The 19,827-nt window shown below is 34.0% G+C and overlaps 1 protein-coding gene across 2 annotated transcripts in view; it reads right to left on the bottom strand.

Moving 5' to 3' along the window:
- LUZP2 (leucine zipper protein 2) overlaps positions 1-19,827 on the bottom strand; it is a 601,108-nt gene that overhangs the window by 25,574 nt on the left and 555,707 nt on the right. For both annotated transcript variants that reach the window (XM_003910114.5, XM_017948549.3), the window contains exon 10: positions 4,845-4,937. In XM_003910114.5, the coding sequence (XP_003910163.4) occupies positions 4,845-4,937 (93 nt within the window). The remainder of the gene's footprint in view (positions 1-4,844; positions 4,938-19,827) is intronic.

The following is a 19,827-nucleotide window of genomic DNA, read 5'->3' as shown; positions in this document are numbered from 1 at the left end:
TTTGCATAAAGGAATGGAAAGTAGTAATTATTGAGAGCTTGCTATGCTAGTCATATGCTAATTGTTAAGCTGTGCTATCTCACTGGATCCTTTGGACGAGCTATATTAAGCAACAGATATTCATCTCTCTTTTTCAGAGGAGAAAAAGCAGTCTTAAAAGGGTTAAATATTCATGATTACACTGCTGGAAACTGGTTGAAACATAAATTAACACAAACCTTCAATTCTAATTTTTTTCTTCAGCCTTCTACCTCAAGCGTTAGAAAACACTTTCCATTCATCATTATTGAACCTCAAAGTGTTACTTCTAAAATGAGACAGAATTTATCAGCGTAGATTGATAAGCAAAATTTGATAAGAGATTTGTCTCCTTTATTCTGGATGTAGCATCATAACTGCTTAAAATCAGCACTGCAACTACCTATAGGTGATGTGCAAATCTCATCACGGTTTTACTCAGAGCTCACAGTCACTTAAAACTCCTCATTCTGATGGATCAATAAACAAAAAATACTTGCATTTATATATACTAGCAGTTAACAATCTGGAAATGCAATTAAAATATTACATTTGCAATAGTATGAAAAAGAGAAAAGTACTTCAGAAAAATAAAGACAAAAGAAATGCAAGACTTACACCCTGAAAAACTATCAAACATTGCTGAAAGAAATTTTAAAAGATTAGAGTAGGCCAGGCACAGTGGCTTACGCCTGTAATCCCAGCACTTTGGGAGGCCAAGGCGGGTGGATCACGAGGTCAAGAGATCGAGACCATCCTGGTCAACATGGTGAAATGTTGTGGTCAGTTATTTTTGGACAAAGATGCTAGAGAAGTTCAATTTTAAAAAAGGTATTCCTTAAAAACATGTTATAAAGACGGGGACAACTGAATAACAACATGCAAATAATAAATGCAAAACCTTACCTAACACCATCCACACACACACACACACACACAAAATTGAAGTAGAATATTGATCTAAATGTAAGAAATAAAAGCAAACACATTATAAAAGAAACCATGAGAAAACAAAACAAAACAAAAACTGTATGCTTAAACAGGTAAATATTTCTTTAGATATATCAAAAGCATGAAGAACAAAATGACGAATTGAACTTTATTGAAATTAAAAGCTTCTGTGTTTCAGAAGACACGAATTAGGACTTCAGGTACTGCTCTGACACATAAAGGTCTTAGAAGTCTCCACTTGCACCTTCACAACAAGCAAAAGCTTGAAGGGTCTGATAATTAATAACTTTTCTTAGATGTATCAAAGAGTTAATGTTGCAGAAAAACTACCACCCCAAAAACTGGGGACACCGTGAATACACAGAACACAGACAAGCTACCTGAGTGAAAGCTGCTGGAGCCAGTAGTTGATGGGAACATTGTTGTAATACGTTTAATACATTTCTGGAGGCCAAGTATGGACTACCATGAAATATAAAAACTCCTAGAGGCTTAGTTTAAGGTAGGGTGAGCCCTCACTACTGAGAATTTTACCTTTCAGAGAACCATGAGGTTTTAATAGTGAAGATGTGAGAATAGAGAAGCACCACTTGTGTTTGTTCAAAGGGGGAAAGAATGTACCCATTTTTCAGTATAAGCATAAACTTATAATCAAATCCAGCAATTCTACATCTAGGTGTCTACTCAACAGAGATTAAAACATATACAAAGTGGTTTATGCAAATGTTCATAGCATCATTTTTTCATAATAGCTACAAATTTAAAATAAGCCAAAATACATCAACTGGTGAATGGATAAAGAACTGTGGTACACCATACAATAAAATGTTTTCCAGCAATAAAAAGGTACAAACAAATACAAAAAGAAACTGTGTTTGTGGTTGCCTGAGGCTTAGTAGGGACAGGGACTCATTGTAAAAAAAAAAAAAAAAAAAAAAAAAAAGCATGTGGGATCATATTAGGGAGATGAAAATGTTCTGAAACTGGATTACAGTCCTGGACTCAGCAAATCTGATGAATGATTGAAACATGCACTTATATGGGTGAATTTTTATGGTATGTAAGTTATATCTCAATAAAGCTATTTTAAAAATTATATTTTTCAAAAACAATTAGCTTCATTGTGCCTTTTACCCATTCTAATTATTAACAGAGTACCCATCTCTTCTGTTCAGAAGTAAATAGAAAAATGTTAACCAAAAATATCACCTACTCTAGTTTTCTTTCTTGATAATGATGATGCAATTATTTCAGTCAATAAAACATATATTTGGGGCTCATGTTACCTATATCTTCATTTGATCACAGAATCCTGTGGCTCTCTCTTTGAAATAGACTTTTCATTGCTTGCTCCCAGTTGTTCCCTTGATTGTCTAAATTCAGGTTCCTATTTAATCTCACTTTAATTATTTTTAAAATTTGCTAATTCAGTGGTTTTTGGATTTCTGAATTCATTACAACTGAAAATCAAATTAAAACAAGAAATAGGAATAAAGCTACTATCAATTAATTATTAAGTAAGGACATTAAAAACAAAGTAAAACTACATTATATCCTACTTTTTGTCTTTGTATAAAACTAAATAGCATTCATTCAATATCTGATTAAAGGAAAATCATATAAAGGCATAGGCTAAGATTCTAAACACACCCAAAATAAAATATAAAGGTAGGAATGTGATAAATAATTTTATTTTGTGATTTTGAAAATTGAAATTAAATTCTGCTTTCTTATTCAATTTGGGCATTCAATAAAGCAACCCAAATTGGAGCTTAAGTCTCTAGGTTGGTAGAGTCAGTATTTTTATATTGCTACATTAAATGGAAGCAATACATTTCACGATATTTAATACAAATCAGAATATTATGGCTAAATTTAGACAAGGTAAAAAATAAAGTCTCTCTAGTTTTATTTATTTAAAATGTCCAGATTAATTGCTCAGAATCTGACTTTCTAAAAGCTCCCCAGATGGTTCTTATGAATGGGTAAATCTATTATTAGTGAAAAATAACCTATATCTTTGAATCATCTGGAGGAATGACACAACTAATGTCTAGACCTTACCCACTGAGGTGCTGAGGTAATTTTTCTGCAATGGGTCGTGGGCATTAGTATTTTGTAAGTACTCTTCACTTGATACTATTCTGGAGACAGAGCTAAGAAGTACTGGTCTAGAACTTGAAAACTGATGCTCATGCATGTCCCACTAATTCCTATTACTCACACCTGGTTTATGTCACTCATTGTATTACTTTCTTCATTATTATCTATAATTGAATCTGCAGGCTCTGAATACTGAACACTCTATGTACTAAAAGGTGTAGCTTCTTAGGAGTAGAGACTCCAATAACACAAGTCTAGAGGACAGAAGTCAGGTTAGTGAAAGAACATTTATGTTTGTGTTGGTGGAGGCAGCTTTTCGAAGAGCCCCAGATCCAGACTGAGACCAGAACAAGACAGTAGCTGCTTCTGGAACTTACTGAGGACAGAAGAATTATCACTGACAAAGGAGAACAACAAAAGTAGAAGAGAGAAACAAATAATGTATGAATAAAACAATTTATGATTTGAAGCAGGCTTCAATAAGAAAAGTAGACCAGAATGTTGCTTTGGGGAATCCTAGCAAACCACACATAAATTTTCCATTTTGCCTCCAGTGAGAACATGTTTTTATGGAGTTTCAAAAATATATATCAAGAAATAAAAATACCATCCTTAAAATTAACATCATGGTCTTATCACTCGATTGAATACAAGCATTTGAAAACCTGAACTAGCTCCCTAGTCCAAACCAATCTCAGCTTGGGAATCCAAGGCCCCTCACTCTCTAGTCTTCAGTGATTGTTGTAGGCACATATCCCACCATTTTGGGTACTATGTATTTTTAGCCATACTGCTGTGATAGTCTCCTACCTCTGCAAATTTGCTCACTGTCAAAGACCTATCCATGCTTCAAACTACAGTAAAAATCTTCCTTCCTGCCCAAAGCCTTTTTGACTCTCTCCTCCTTTGGAAGTAAAATTCAAGCATTTTGTTTATACTTCTTATTAACTTTATCTTCTAAATTGTACAGTTTGGATACATGTTTAAATAAACAAAGAATTGAAGGTAAAACTGTTGAGTAATTCATTTTTCTTAATCCACTTTGGCAGCCAGAAGAGAAAAAAGAGATCACTTGTTTAACTTACTTTTCTGTTCCTCCTTATCATTATCATATATTTTTAGCTGCAGCCTGATTTCTTTCAAGCATAAATAGTTTCATCAGACACTTTTCAAGTTGGATTGAAGCCTAATTTTGAATCTGTTCAACACAATTGCTGTCATTTGCTGGTTCTCAAATCTAAATATAATAGATCCATTAGCTTAATTTTGCCAAAGTTCAAAACAAATAAAATTCCATCGCACTTTTAATGAGTGAAAAGACTCATTGAACAAATTCCATATTTCCTATCATTTGAAGGAAATGAATCTCCCTTCCTCTACCATGATGTCTCTGTATGCTGAGTGTATTTGCTTTACATGGAGAAATACATCCTATAAGTTTTTTTTGTTGGTTTTTGTTTTTTACATTTTAACAGCTTTCTATCATGTAACTGTGGGAATGACCACCTTGCTTAGCCTGTGGTCATCCTCTTACCTCTCTAACAACTCATATTCATAGTTGTCCTAAGAATCTGGTTGCAATGCTTACTGGAACACCTACTTGATTCAGACCAAAAGAACATTTACTTTCTTATATTTAAAAGTACAATCCTTAGATAGTAGATATTACATATAAGTAGTAAGTTTCATGGTAGCATGGATTAGAATTCTTAAAATGCTTATGCTTTGTTCTCATGTCTAATACTGTAAAAACCATCTTAAGTTTTTCTTACATCTTGAGAGTCACAGGCAGTGGTACGTGGATTTCTTTCCTTTGTTGACTCAACTTGAGAGCTCTCATTGTTTCCAGAAGCACTTTGTTGAGGCTTAGAAGAGACGAAAGGAGATAGAAAGAGATCATTAAATACAAGAGAAATAGTTTGAACAAATAGATCCAAATCATTATTGTAACACATGATATAATATTGTAGTAACATTGCAATCAAAATAAAACAATAAAATGGAAATTTGTATATATCAGAGACCATAAAATCTACCTTGAAAAATTCTCAACTTTGAAATTAAATAAATTATATTTAATTTTACATTAGTGATGTCCATTGGGATTATTTTCTTACTGAAAATATTTATTTCTTCCATAGTAAGATTTTATTTTAAGGATTCTAGTCCCTCACAAAGTATATATCCTGTCCTTTCTTTTTATTTTAACCCCCAGGATACGTAGAAATAATACATGAGAATGAAAATAACCTGTTTTTCTCGATAGGAAGAAAATGACTCGTAACACTTCATAATTTACATAGTTGATTATATTAACTCAAATTCTTTACTAACTAATCAAACTCTGCTTTATATTTCTGGAAACCCTAAATATTATTGTGGAATTCATCTCTCTAGAAACACAATTGAGAAGAAAAGAAGAAAAGAAAATTAAAGAAAAGAAAAGAAAAAGCTGTTTCCTACTTCTGGTCAGAGAAGGGTATACCATAATTGCTGGATATAAGTACCACTATAGGTAGGTTTAAGATTAGCCATTCAAACGTGCATGTGTTTCTTGGGAAGAGCTGATTTGAATATTAGCGTTACACTCAGCTCCTCAATCCACGAGGGTACTGTTTTAGGGCACAAAAAATAAACTAGTAAATGCTAATTTGCCTGCGTCTGAGACTTTGATCACAATACATCACAGGAGAGGAAGAAATTGGGTTTCTAACCATCAGGAGTGAAGGAAAACTAAGACACGGTCGGGAGAGAGTACTCAAATTTCACCCAGGTGTTTTTACCTGTACTACTTTCTACACAGCACTCTCTTGGTTTTTCACAGGCAAGTACATTCTTTAGCAGGAGAACATTTTTACAAAAACAATATCTTTATAAAACTAAAATCCAAGAATAGTTAATAAAGCTGATAGAATATTAAATGTAAAAAAAGAACATGAACAAAGCAAATAGAATATTAGAAAAACAGTAGAAAATAAAGTAACTAAGTTCACTAAAATTGATCCTATATAAAGTCACCCAAATGCTGGGCTCTGAGTATAACAATAAATAAATAGATAAAAAGTAAATACATTCTTCTTTATTTATACCTAAAGAAGTTTAACTTCATTGGGTGAAATCCAGAAGGCATTTAGTGTTTTCCACCTCCCATACTCCCTTTTTCTTTCCTGTCTTTCCTTTGTTTAGGAATCCTACATCTGACTTCCCCTCTAACTTCTCTAGGAAAAAAAAAAAAAAAAAAAAATTAAACAGGAAAACAAAAGTTCTTCTTTCTAATCCTATTAAATTTATTCAATAAGCTTTGGAGTTGCCCTTTAAATCAAGCCAATGAACAAGCCAGTGTTCTGTGTCAGATGCCTTTAGTAAATACAAAGATGACAAAGGGAGCATTTGGGTCTTCATAGAATTCACCTAATCTGATTGTTAGTCACATAAGTAACTCTAATATAAAACTTATTAAATACAAGGAGGCAGAACAGACTTGTATATATTTTAAAAGACTGATGGTCAATTCCATTTGGGGTAATAAGAAAAGTTCTAGTGAAGAGGGTTATTTTTGAAGTGGGTTGCTGAATAACTACGGCAAGAATGACGGAGGACATCCAGGTGAAGGAAAAAATTTAAGCAAACAAACAGAATGAGACTCAGTTGTTTATTTGTTGTTCTATAGGGCAGAAGGGGCAATAAGCATGATTAAAAATACTAAAAAGTAGAGAGGAGATCACAAAATTGAGCTACAAAATTTATACTTAATTTAGCAGCCAAAGGAGGGCTGGGCACAGTGTCTCAGGCCTGTATTTCCAGCACATTGCGAGACAGAGGCAGGAGGATCTCTTGAGGTCAGGAGTGCAAGACCAGCGTGGAGAACATCATGAGTCTCCTGTCTCTACAGTTTTTTTTAATGTGGTAGTTTACACCTATAATCCTAGTTAATGAGGAGGCTGAGGCTGGAAGATGGCTTGAGTCCGGAAATTCTAGGCTACAGTGAGCTGTAATTGTGTCACTGCATTCTTGCTTGGCATAGACTCCAACTTAAAAAAAAAAAAAAAAAAAAAACCCAAAGTGGGGGTGGGGGGGTCCCTTGGATATTTCAAATCAGAGGTATGATGTGGCTAGAGCCCCTGTCAGAATGATATGGCAACAGTACATAGGCAAAAATGAAACAGAAGAACATGAGAGTGGGGAAACTAATACAGAAGCAATTAAAATGACCAGGTATATGGCAACAACAGCTGAACCGAGATGTCAATCCTGGTGATACAAGAGATTGAATAGTAATCATATGTTCTGAACAAGGGTTAGAACATATGCCATTTGAAGAATTCTATGTAATACAGAATTCTGAAATATAGAAACTGAAGAAAATGTATGTCTTTAGCAAGAAGGGCGATTTTATATTCCTAATCAAGAGTTTAAAGCACTTGCAACTCCTAAATAGGTAAGTGTTATTGGATATCAGTGTTAAAAACAATACTATCCTTAACAAGAGTCAAAACAGCTATTTATTCTAGCTAAGATACACAGAACATCCACCACCTGTCTTCCCATAACCACCAACTTGCAGATGCTTTGAGGAAACAGGTTAAAAAGAACAAGAGTAATAAATAATAATACTGGAAGTCTCCCCTGGCAGTCACAGCCAGAACCACAGCTGCAAAATCATGAAGAATGGATTGAATCACACTAACAGGCAGGGGACATTTTCAATGTATTTTGTTTCTAAACAATCAGATGACAGAAGAAATAGTCCCATAATTTCCTTGTAAATTTCCTTTCACATATAGTGGCATTAAAGGAAATTAAAAAATAAAACACATCCATTATTCTAGCAAATCTACTTTTATTCCTGTAACCCTCCCAGAGTTGTTAATATCCACATGCATGAATATCTTACACAGTCACAATTGGGTCCATGCCATTTTTATTCTGCTGTGACATATAACATGAAATGATAGTATATATGATTTGTAGCTCTACTTTACAGGTCTAAAAAATTATAAGGTTTTTTTTTTTTTAATGTGTATTATAGTTGAAGATTTTTGAAATGTTCTGTTTGGAGTTTTATAGATAATATTTTGGTGAACATTAACCTTCCTGGTACCAGCCTGCATAACTCCTATCATTCTAATCACTGATCCAAACATCAGGCTATCCTAGGCTTCGGGCTCCTTAAAGGAAGATATCATGTGTTATTCATTGTTTCATCTTGGGAGTTAGTACATATTTTTTATTCATAATTTTTTGTTTCCTTCTTTTTCCTTTTCACCATTTATTTACGATTTCTTTTAGGATTAAGAGAAGGTAAAAATTAGGGTCAGTACTGAAGCAAGGGTAGTGGGCATGTTTATTGTGAGAGAAATCTTTCTAAAAGGTAGCAATTTAAATTGTGTTTCCCAATATGAATAAACAAACATGTATTATGCATCCGCTGTACAACAGTATTATGTTTAGAATGGAATCAAATATTTGAAACAGCTCTGTATCTCAAAGAGCTCCCATTTGCTCCTCAGTAGCTGCTCATCTTTCCTTCTATTTTCCTAATAATCCTTGACTCATTTTTTTTTTTTTTTTTTGGAGGATTACTTTTCTCTCATGGTATGGTACATACCAAGCATTGTTTCATGCATCTAATTTCCTGACCAATTCAAGATATGGGCACATACATAATCCAAGTTAGGTCATTAGAAGCCTTGAAACTTAGCTGACCAGATTGAAGGCAGGCTACCAATGGTTAGATATGTTAATTTCAGCAGGGTGTCTTCTACAGGTTGTTTCTACAATAAAACCATTTTTGTGATTCATGTGTACCAATCTAAGGAAGCAAAGTTTATTTCTGCCTGTGCCCAGGCTTGTTTCTCCCATCTTCTTGCTAATACTATGAGTTATGATAGTCAACCAAGAAATCCCCTTTATTAAATTGGTAAAGATCAGTATTTTTGTATATAACCACAGAGGCCTGGATGATACAGGGAATCAAATCACTAAAGTGAAACTGACAACACAAGTTCTGAGACAGTGTTTCACCATAAAAACTTCCAGAAGGAAAACCTAAACCAGTTAGGAAAGCTCAAAAGAGTAATAACAGGCTCAACAATGATGGAAATTTTATTTTAGCATAGGTATTCAATAAATTCTTAAAAATAAAACTATGTAGCAGATGGATTCTTTTCATGCTCATTTAATTATGTTTTCTCATGCAAATATTGTGCATTTATTAAAATGTGCCCAGATTCTGAAGGTAAGGCTGAGGCAAATAATATATTGAAAATAAATTAATTATCATCTATCTATAATTTATTCTTGTGGGTCTTTGATATTTTAGATGGAAGACAAAAGGGGCTTCATTCACTATTAAGTTCATAAAGAGCAAGGAGAAAAGAATGACAGTGTAACTTTCCTATTGTATAAATTAATGAAAGGCTGCCCTTGTGTTCATCTATCAGAAAACTGGATTGTCTGGTTTACTACTTTTGTTATAAATACTAATGTTATCTCACTTAATTTTGCTTTAAATCATGTACATACACAAATTACTTTTAACAATAGGAAGAAAATACACATTTCTTCACCAGTGTGAGCACCAAAGCATAAAAGTTAATTTTTTTCATTCAAAAACCTAATATTTAATTAATTAACTGCTTGTTTTCAAAAATGATAAATACCATCCTTCATACATGCCTTTGCCATCAGTGAGATGGCTCCTTGTGGAAAGAAGCTTTATTGAAACTGATTAACACCAGAATGAGAACTGAATTTAGGGAAAGATGATGTATTTTGGAGTCAAAGGAATGTGGATTTCAATTCTGGATCAGTATTTAAATAAAATATGCCTCAGACTATCTATATCTATCGTCTCTATATATAGATATATAGATATCTATCTACAGAGACTATATATAGTACACATACAGCCTCAGACTATATATACAATGTTTATATGTATAGTCTCTCTATATATCTGATATATAAATCAACAGATTATATATTAACAGTCTATATGTATATATGTATAGTCTATATATCCGATCTATAGATTGTTAATCTATATATCAGAGATATATAGACTATACATATAAACATATAGACTGTTAATATATAATCTGTTAATTTCAGCAGGGTGTCTTCTACAGGCTGTTTCTACAATAAAACTATTTTTGTGATTCATGTGTCCCAATCTAACGAAGCAAAGTTTATTTCTGCCTGTGCCCAGGCTTGTTTCTCCCATCTTCTTGCTAATACTGTGAGTTATGATGGTCAACCAAGAAATCCCCTTTACTAAAATTGGTAAAGATCAGTATTTTTTGTATATAACCACAGAGGCCTGGATGATACAGGGAATCAAATCACTAAAGTGAAACTGACAACACAAGTTCTGAGATAGTGTTTCACCATAAAACCTTCCAGAAGGAAAACCTAAACCAGTTAGGAAAGCTCAAAAGAGCAATAATAGGCTCAACAATATATATATTGATACATATATATCCTGGACCCACAGGGGTCTTCAAAGTGATAATAAATTGTGTGTGTGTATAAAACAATACATATTACATATATAAGATATATATCACTTTATATACATATATAATCAATTTGTATATTTCAGCTGATTGGTAAGCACTTTAAATGCAACATTTTATTTAATTGTCTTAAAACAGAATGAGATGGATTTTATCTCTGACCATATATTTTGTCTATATATCTGATATATAGACTATACATATATACATACTCTGAAACCCATTTTACAAAAACAATCAAATGACAACAACAACAAAAGCAAAAAGCACACTGCAATTTATGTACTTTTTACATCATGTGAAAAATATATATACACATGATAAATATTATATACAGTCTGATATATATATATATTTATACATATATACATTGTCTCAGAGAGAGATATATATATATTTGCAGAACCTCTGTTTTCTGCAGCTCTGTCACATGATGTAAAAAGTAGCTAAATTGCAGAGTGCTTTTTGCTTTTGTTGTTATTTGTTTGTTTGTTTTTAGGAAGGGAGAAATTGAATATGAAGTAGTGTCTGGCATCTGTTACACAGCTTTCATTTGAAGATGTACCATTTACTTGACTCTACTCTAGGGAGGTGTGGATAAAAAGAGATTGACCACTGTAGTGGGTTAAATGGTAGAATGTGGAGGCCCCCAAAAGATATGTCAATGTTCTACTTTATATGGCAAAGGATAGATGACATTAAAGCTATTAAGATGAATAGAATACCCTTTGTATTAGTCAGCTTGGTCTACCATACAAAAATCAGACGGGGTGACTTAAAACAACAGAAATCTATTTTCTCCCAGTTCTGAAAGCTAGAAACCCCGAATCGAGGTCCAGCAGGATCAGTTTCTCATGAAGACTCTCCTCCGAGCCTGCAGATGGCCATCTTAGAACTATCCCCACAGCACAGAGGAAATATGTTCTCTGGTTTAGTTTCTTACAAGAACACTAATTCTACCAGATCATGCTCCCACCATTATGACTTCATTTAACATTAATTACTTTCACAAAGGCCCTATACCGTGTTGGTTATCGCTTCACCGTATTAATTTTGGGAGAACAGATTTTACTCCATAGGATTCTGGATTATTATGTTGGCCCTAAATGCTATCACAAGTGTCCTTATAAGACAGAAGAAGAGGGAGATTTCACACAGAAACATGGAATAGAAGGCAAGGTGGTAATGGGGCACATATAGACAGCCACAAGCCCAGGTATCCCCAGACAACCACCAGAAGCTGTGAGAGGCATAGAAGGGATTATCCCCTAGAACCTCTAGAGGAAGTGTAGTCCTGCCAGATTTCACATTTCTAGCCTTTAGATATGTGAGAGAAAATATTTACGTTGTTTTAAGTCAGCAAGTTTGTGGTATTTGTTGCAATAGCAATACAAAACTAAAACAACTACTTCTTCTAGTAATTTCTAATGTACTAGAGACTCATTTTCCTAGCTCTTGATTATATTTCATAATCCTACACAAGGCAAAATACTTTAATATTCCCTCATTAAAATATCCAAACTTTCTCTTACCTTTTCTGATAAAAAGTTTGAAGCCTACATCTTTTAAATGGTACTCAGAATTCACGTTAAACACTATGAAAACTTCAATTAAATTAACTGTTCTGTAAATGGATGAAATAAAAATCCCTAAGAGGATAACTGTAAAATCCAGAATTCCAGAATAAATGAAATATATTAGTCTTTTTCTTGTGCCATTAAAAAAAAAAAAATAGCATGCATATTACATAAGTGGCTTTTTTTCTAATTTATCTTGATTTTTTTCTATAGTCTGTGCATATTTTTAATATATAACATGGGGACATTTTTAAAAACTGATATATGAAGTTTTTTTTTCCTTAGCGGTGCAAATATACTCAAGTGGTGGTCCCCAACCATTTGGCACCAGGGACTGGTTTTGTGGAAGACGATTTTTCCATGAACGGGGAGACGATGATTTCGGGATGGAACTGTTCCACTTCACATCATTAGGAATTAGATTTTCATAAAAAGCACATAACCCAGACCCCTTGCATGTACAGTTCACAATAGGGGTTCCCCTCCTGTGAGAATCTAATGCTGCCGCTGATCTGACAGGAGGCAGAGCTCAGGTGGTAATGCTTGCTCACCTGCTGCTCACCTCTTGCTGTGCGGCCAGCTTCCTAACAGGCCACGAAACAGTACTGGTCCATGGCTGGGAACCCCTGCACTGAAGAATACTCAAGGAGAGTAAAAGCGGCTAACAGAGAAAAATTTTTTGATCCTGGACCCACAGGGGTCTTCAAAGTGATAATAAATTGTGTGTGTGTGTGTGTGTGTGTGTGTGTGTGTGTATAAAACAATACATATTACATATATAAGATATATATCACTTTATATACATATATAATCAATTTGTATATTTCACCTGATTGGTAAGCACTTTAAATGCAACATTTTATTTAATTGTCTTAAAACAGAATGAGACGGATTCTATTTCTGACCAAGATGAAGTTACAATAATCACATTTACAGTAATACCCTTTATATGTGGTTTCACTTCTTATGATTTCATTTACCTGAGGTCAACCAAGTTTTGAAAATATTAAGATATTTTAAGAGAGAGAGAGAAAGAAGGAGAAAGACCACATTCACTTAACTTTTATTATAGTATATTAATTGTTCTATTTTATTATTAATTATTGCTGTTAATATCTTATTGTGCCTAATTTATAAGTTAAACTTTATCATAAGTATGTATAGAAAAAATACAGTGTATAGAGGATTCAGTACTATCCAGTTTCAGGTATCCAGTTGAGATCTTGGAAAATATCCCCTGCAGATAAGGAGAGACTACTGTTCTGTTTCACCTGAAACCATGAAAAAAATGAACAAAATATAAACGATGGTATTAAGAAAACTGACAACAGGTAAGGAGGAACAGTGGTTCCAGAGAGAAAGGACACAAATGAAGGGCACATAGCCTGTAGCAACTAGATGCCAGAATGAGGGCAGTCAAGAGCTAAAACAGTGAGAAATGATGGGTACCAAAGACCAACTTTGGTAGCAATACAATTCTTCCAAAGTCCACAAATGGAACGGACTCTTCAGAAGTCAAACCATGGGCTATAGTAAGGATCATGCAGATGAATGAAATGATTGGAATAGTCATTTTGTTTAACTGACTTCATTTAATTTCCTGGAGCCCTGACAGAAATGAGATGATGAACTTTTTTAAAGGCAAAGACAATGCCCCTTACATCTCTACAACTCATCACATTGAGCATTAAGGCTGACAAAAAGAAGATGCTTAAAACATCACAGAACTCTTGGGATATTGCAACTGAACTCTATGAGACAGGTATTATTAGCTCCATATTCAGGGTATAAAAACAGACTGAGAGGTCCACCGAGTAAGGAAAATCAAATAGCATTTGGATTATACAGCTAATTATTTAACCCATGCTGTCAGATTCCGATCTATTTGTTCTTTGACTTGCACCTTACCAGGTACTGTGATTTTCTACTTGTCTGAAAGTGGTTGACAGAATTTGTTACTGTTCACCCTAAGTTCCCTCTTGAAATCAGATTTATGTAATGACTTCCCCGGGGTATTCTGTGCTATTAGCAGAAAAAAAAAAAAAAAAAAAAAAAAAATTGGAAAAGAAAGAAAAGTGGCTCTCTACAGAGAACTATGCATATAGAGTACAGTTTGCTAACATATACTTTAATTTTATTAAAGCTTGCTTTATGGCCAAGTAAGTAATTGCTTTGAGAAAATAAAACACACATTTAATGGGCATGAAAAATCAAGTCCTGTGTGGAGAATGCAAATGCTCATATGCATTTATCGAATTAAGTTTGCCAAATATATTATTTGATTCTCCTATAGATTTACTAATTTTGGTCTTCTAGAAATTTCTGTTAGTTTTATATATTTATAGGTTGTTACTAGATAAAATTAAGTCATATAGAGGGGTTATGAATGTGGTCCACCCATGATCCTCCCAAAATCATCCCTTCTTTGACTTTAATTCATGCACATAAAGTGAGAAAAAGTGTGATCAGAGAAAGCATCTGTAGTGATATCTAAAAATATTTTTTTTGGACAAAAATGACCTACAGAGTTTGAAGAAAAAAAAGGGACAATACTTGTCCTTGCTCTACCTGTCTCTCTATTCTCAGGGAATAGAGATTTGCTACAATAAAATTTTTTTTAAATTACAAAAAAACAAAAACAAACAAACAAACAAAAAACCAAAAAACTGTTCCAACTCTGAATGGTGCCTCGGGAAGATAGGAGTGAAGCAACTGGGGGACTATTCACCTCACTGTGGACCTCTAGGATCTTAATTGCAGGAGTCTCCATACCCCCATGGACATGTGAGCTGGCAGGGGGATCTCCCCAGAGATGAGACAGAGATGGAGCTGCAGCACACATGGATTTGGGGACCTTTCAGTATGGGTCAGCACTGGCAGAGCTGGGCCATAAGTCCCCTCCCACCAGAGCTCCTATCTCCCTTTGAGAGGCTTTAGCCCCAGCTAACTGCCAGGGGTAAAATAGGGCCTGATTCCCTGCAGGACTGGGGCCCATCAGTCCTATAGGCCTACCTGCCTACCAGGACCACCTAGGGCCTCTGCTTGGCTATCCCAAGGTGCATGTACACAGTGCAACCTCAACTGCATACCCTGGGTCCTTTGCTCCACCTGACTGCGTTTTGGCAACCTGAAAGCCCTTTGGATCCCCCAGTACACCCAAAATTCAACCTCAAGTATCCAAAGAAGGGAGCTGCAAACAGATCCTAGAACCCCAGGGCTGTGGCCACCAGCTCAGGTCCAATTCCCAAGGGAGCCCCATGGCCTGAAAAACCTAACAACAACAATAACAAAAATTGCAAGCACATTTCTAGTGACCAGAGGTGTCTTTCTCAAACCTCAAGACCAAGGAGTGGACCTGGTGAGGGGGTCACCTCTCTCCCATTTACACCACAGAACACAGCTGTGAATGCGAGGATATGCAAAGACGCTGTGCAGCTAAGAGCGTATCAACCACCCATTGCTCTCAAGTATCATCTATTTGATTACAGTCCAAATATAACACCAAAAAACACTTTACTAATTCTACTCCCTGCAAAACCAAGAGCAAGAATTCAGCAACAAAGACTCTGTACAGAGCTTTAGCCCTATGAAAGGTTCCAGAAATAAAGCCAACTGACTATATTCAATTTACACCACAGTTAAAGAAATACCAGTTGTTCCAGAAGTGAAATAGTCAGAGCAAGGACTCTGGAAATTCAAAAAGCCAGTGTCCCCTTACCTCCTAATGAGCTCACTAATAGAGTTATTTCTAAATACAACAAATAATTCCCTAAAAGTTGAATAGCTGTCTTGATTCTTAGCAAAATCTTGGATTTTTCTCAATTTTTTCTTTGGTCTAACTTCAGGATAAATAGTGGTATATAGTAAGATAATTACCATCAAAATTATCAAAAATTAATGTATTGTATAAGGCCCCCTTGCAACCAACTATGGGAATTTATGATTTCCTGAATAAACCCTATACCATCCTTTCTGTGCTTTTATTCAATTTGATATTTCTCTTCCAATTTGCTTTCTTTCCTGACTATAATCATGAATTTTATCAATGCTATTTGCCCAGAGCAATCACCACCTTTATCTCTTATGTAATTAAGAACGTGCAACTTAAGACCCAGTGAGCTACCATGTTATAGCAGATCAAAATTAAGCAAAATTTAAGGCTTAAAATAACAAGTATTGTTGAGCATGTGGAATGGAATAAGAGTGATCATCCACAATATTTATATAGATAAATTTTAAATATTTTTGGAAAAAAATTGACAATTTTCTTAACATTGATAGACACATGGTCTTTGATCTTACAACTCACTTCTAGTTATATATTCTAGGCTATCTCTGTAGAGATATGAAATATAACACTTTTAGCTCCTTTGTAAATAAGAGCAAAAGCTGAATTATCCTTTCTATCAATAGGAGAATAGAGAGAAATAAATTATAGTATTATCTCATACTTGAATTTGTCAATGAGACTTAATTGAACTACAACTACAAGTAACAAAGATATCCTTGAAATAAATATTCAGTGAAAAATGTGAGTTCCAAAAATTAGAGAATATTACTGATTCTATAAAATTCAGGATAATCAATACTAGCTATATTTCTTAAAGACAAACGTACATGGGAGAAAATGCACACAAATACACAAACACACAAGGGTTGGGAATGATAAACACAAAATTTAGGACAAGCATTTCGCATGAATTCCCAACTAATGTCAGTAATCTTGGTAATGCCCCAACGGGGTTGTGTTGGTTGGTAAATCTATGTGTGCTTGTTTTATTATTGTATTATGTACACACCTTACATAAAAACAACAAAAAAAATAAATACTTTGTAGTTACAAAATGGCAATTATTTATACTTCTATAAAATAAAATGTATCACAAAACAACATACACAATAGTATCCTGTAAAAATGTGTGTATGTAAAGCAAATTTTATGAGAGAAAAAATGAAATATAAGATACTTTTTTCCTTCTTGAAATAATTATACTTCTTTTTTTTTTTTTTTTTTTTAACAGAGTCTCTCTCTGTCATCCAGGTTGGAAGGCAGTGGCTAAATCTTGGCTCACTGCAACCTCTGCCTCCCGGGTTCAAATGATTCTCCTGCCTCAGCCTCCCAAGTAGGTGGGATTACAGGTACCCGGCACCATGCAAGGCTAATTTTTGTAATTTTAGTACAGATGGGCTTTCACCATATTGGCCAGGCTGGTTTCGAACTACTGATCTCTAGTGATCTGCCTGCCTCTCCTCCCAAAGTGCTGGGATTACACGTGTGAGCCTCTGCACCCAGCCGATTATACATTCTTTATTTCTTTTTATTTTAAGCGTTCATATTTGAAGTATTGTTTTTTATTTCTTCTTAATTTATTTTTTAAAATTGTGTGAGTACATAGTAGGTGTACACATTTATGGGGTAGATGAGATGTTTTGATTCAGGTATGCAATGTGTACTAAGCACATCATGACAAATGCGGTTTCCATCTCCTCAAGCATTTATCTTTTGAATAACAAAGAATCCCCTTACACTCTTTAAGTTATTATTTAAAGATGTACAATTAAGTTATGATTGAGTATTGTCACCATCTTGTGCTATCAAATACAAGGTCTTATTTATTTTTTCTATTTTCTTTTTGTAGCCATTAACCGTCTCCAACTACTCCCCAAGTCCCCATTACCCTTCCCAGCCTCTGGTAACCATTTTTCTACTCTTATGTCCATGAGTTCAATTGTTTCATTTTTAGATCCCACAAATATGTGAGAACATGTGATCTTTGTCTTTCCTTGCCTGGCTTATTTCACTTAATGATCTTTTAAGTTCTTTGTTGCCTTTTGTTTAGTTTTTGCCTGATATGGTATAGTTTGTTTCCAAATAAGAAAAATGATTTAAAAAATATAAAATACTGTGTGTAAGAACAAGACTAATTCTAGTCAAGAAAAAATTTAGGAATATGACAGAGGAATTGAGGCTAGAAACTAGACCCTAGGACTATCTTATGGATGAACTGGATTTTCAAATGAGACAGATCTCACTTAATATAAAATGGAGAGAAAGTGGAAAAAAAAAAAAAAAAGAAAATCATGTAAATTAAAAATGGTACATAACTCTACTGAAATTAAAAAAAATGGTACATGATTCTACTTTTTAATTAAAAATAGCACATAGAGTTCAATTATTTTAATTATTAGCTCCCAGAAATAAATGAGAACATGCAAAGTTTGTCTTTCTGTGCCCAGCTTATTTCACTTAATATAATATTCTTCAGTTCTATGTTGTTACAGATGAAAAAAATCTCATTCTTTTTTATGGCTGAATGATCCTTCATTATTATATACACCACATTGTCTTTATCCATTTGTCTGTTGATGGACACTCAGAATGATGGTTACCATAAGGAGGGAAGGGTAATGGACAGAGGGAGCGGGGAAGAGTAATGGGTACAACAATATAGTCAGATATAATGAATAAGAGCTAGTAATTGACAGCACAACAGGGTAATTATGGTCGACAATAATTTATTGGACATTTAAAAATAAATGAAAGAGTATAACTTGAATGTTAATAACACTAAGAAATGATAAATGCTTGAAATGATGAATACTCCATTTACCCTGATGTGATTATTAAGCATTGTATGCTTGTATCAAAATGTCTCATATAACCTGTAAGTATACACACCTACTAGAACCCAAAAATTTAAAAAATAATTAAAAATAAGTTAAAAATTAAAACTAGGATATGAATATTCTCCAAGTAGCAAGTTCCAATAGAAGGAAAGTATATTATATCAAACACTAGTTGATAGATTTGACCTCCAAACTGAGGAACTTAGATTTTATCCACTAACCAATGGAAAACACTGATAGTACCTAAATCTAAACACTTTTTTTTTTTTTTTTTTGAGACGGAATTTTGTTCTATCGCCCAGGCTGGAGTGAGTGGCGTGATCTCAGCTCACTACAACCTCTGCCTCCTGGGTTCAAGCAATTCTCTGCCTCAGCCTCCCGAGTCGCTGGGATTGCAGGCACCCACCACCATGCCCAGCTAATTTTTTGTATTTTTTAGTAGAGATGGGCTTTCACCGTCTTGGTCAGGCTGATCTTGAACTCCTGACCTCGGGATCCACCTGCCTTGGCTTTCCAAAGTGCTGGGATTACAGGCATAAGCCACTGCGCCCAGCCTAAATGCTAATTTTTAACTTTGCAACAGCTATAGAAATAATAACTTATAGAGTTAATACTGATAACTTCAGTAATTGCCAGATGATTCAGTTAAAATTTTATATAGACTAAAAATAAAAACTATGAAGACAGAGAAAAGAACAATGAAGAACTTCATGGGTGCTTCTAAACTTAATTTTTAACTAACATAAAGTTGATAATAAATAAAGTATAAGTAATGTAACTGATGACACATATTATTTATTCAAGAGGAGAATTATTCTAAATTAATCATGAGAAATAGAATATTAGCACTCCCAAAGTGTTTTGAAGATAAATATCACTATATTAAGCTGTATTAATAATTACCCTATTATTAATAAATGTATATATTAATATTTCAAAATAACATAAATCCTTGCTTACATTACAGGAGCTAATTTAGCAATAATTTATTTTCTTTTGCTAATAATCTCTGAGAAATGATCAGTAAATATATT

The sequence above is a fragment of the Papio anubis genome, chromosome 12 (genome assembly GCF_008728515.1).
Source record: "Papio anubis isolate 15944 chromosome 12, Panubis1.0, whole genome shotgun sequence".
NCBI classification, from domain to species: domain Eukaryota; kingdom Metazoa; phylum Chordata; class Mammalia; order Primates; family Cercopithecidae; genus Papio; species Papio anubis.
The sequence above is the reverse complement of the archived record's forward strand: the minus strand, read 5'-3'. Positions and strand labels throughout refer to the sequence as shown.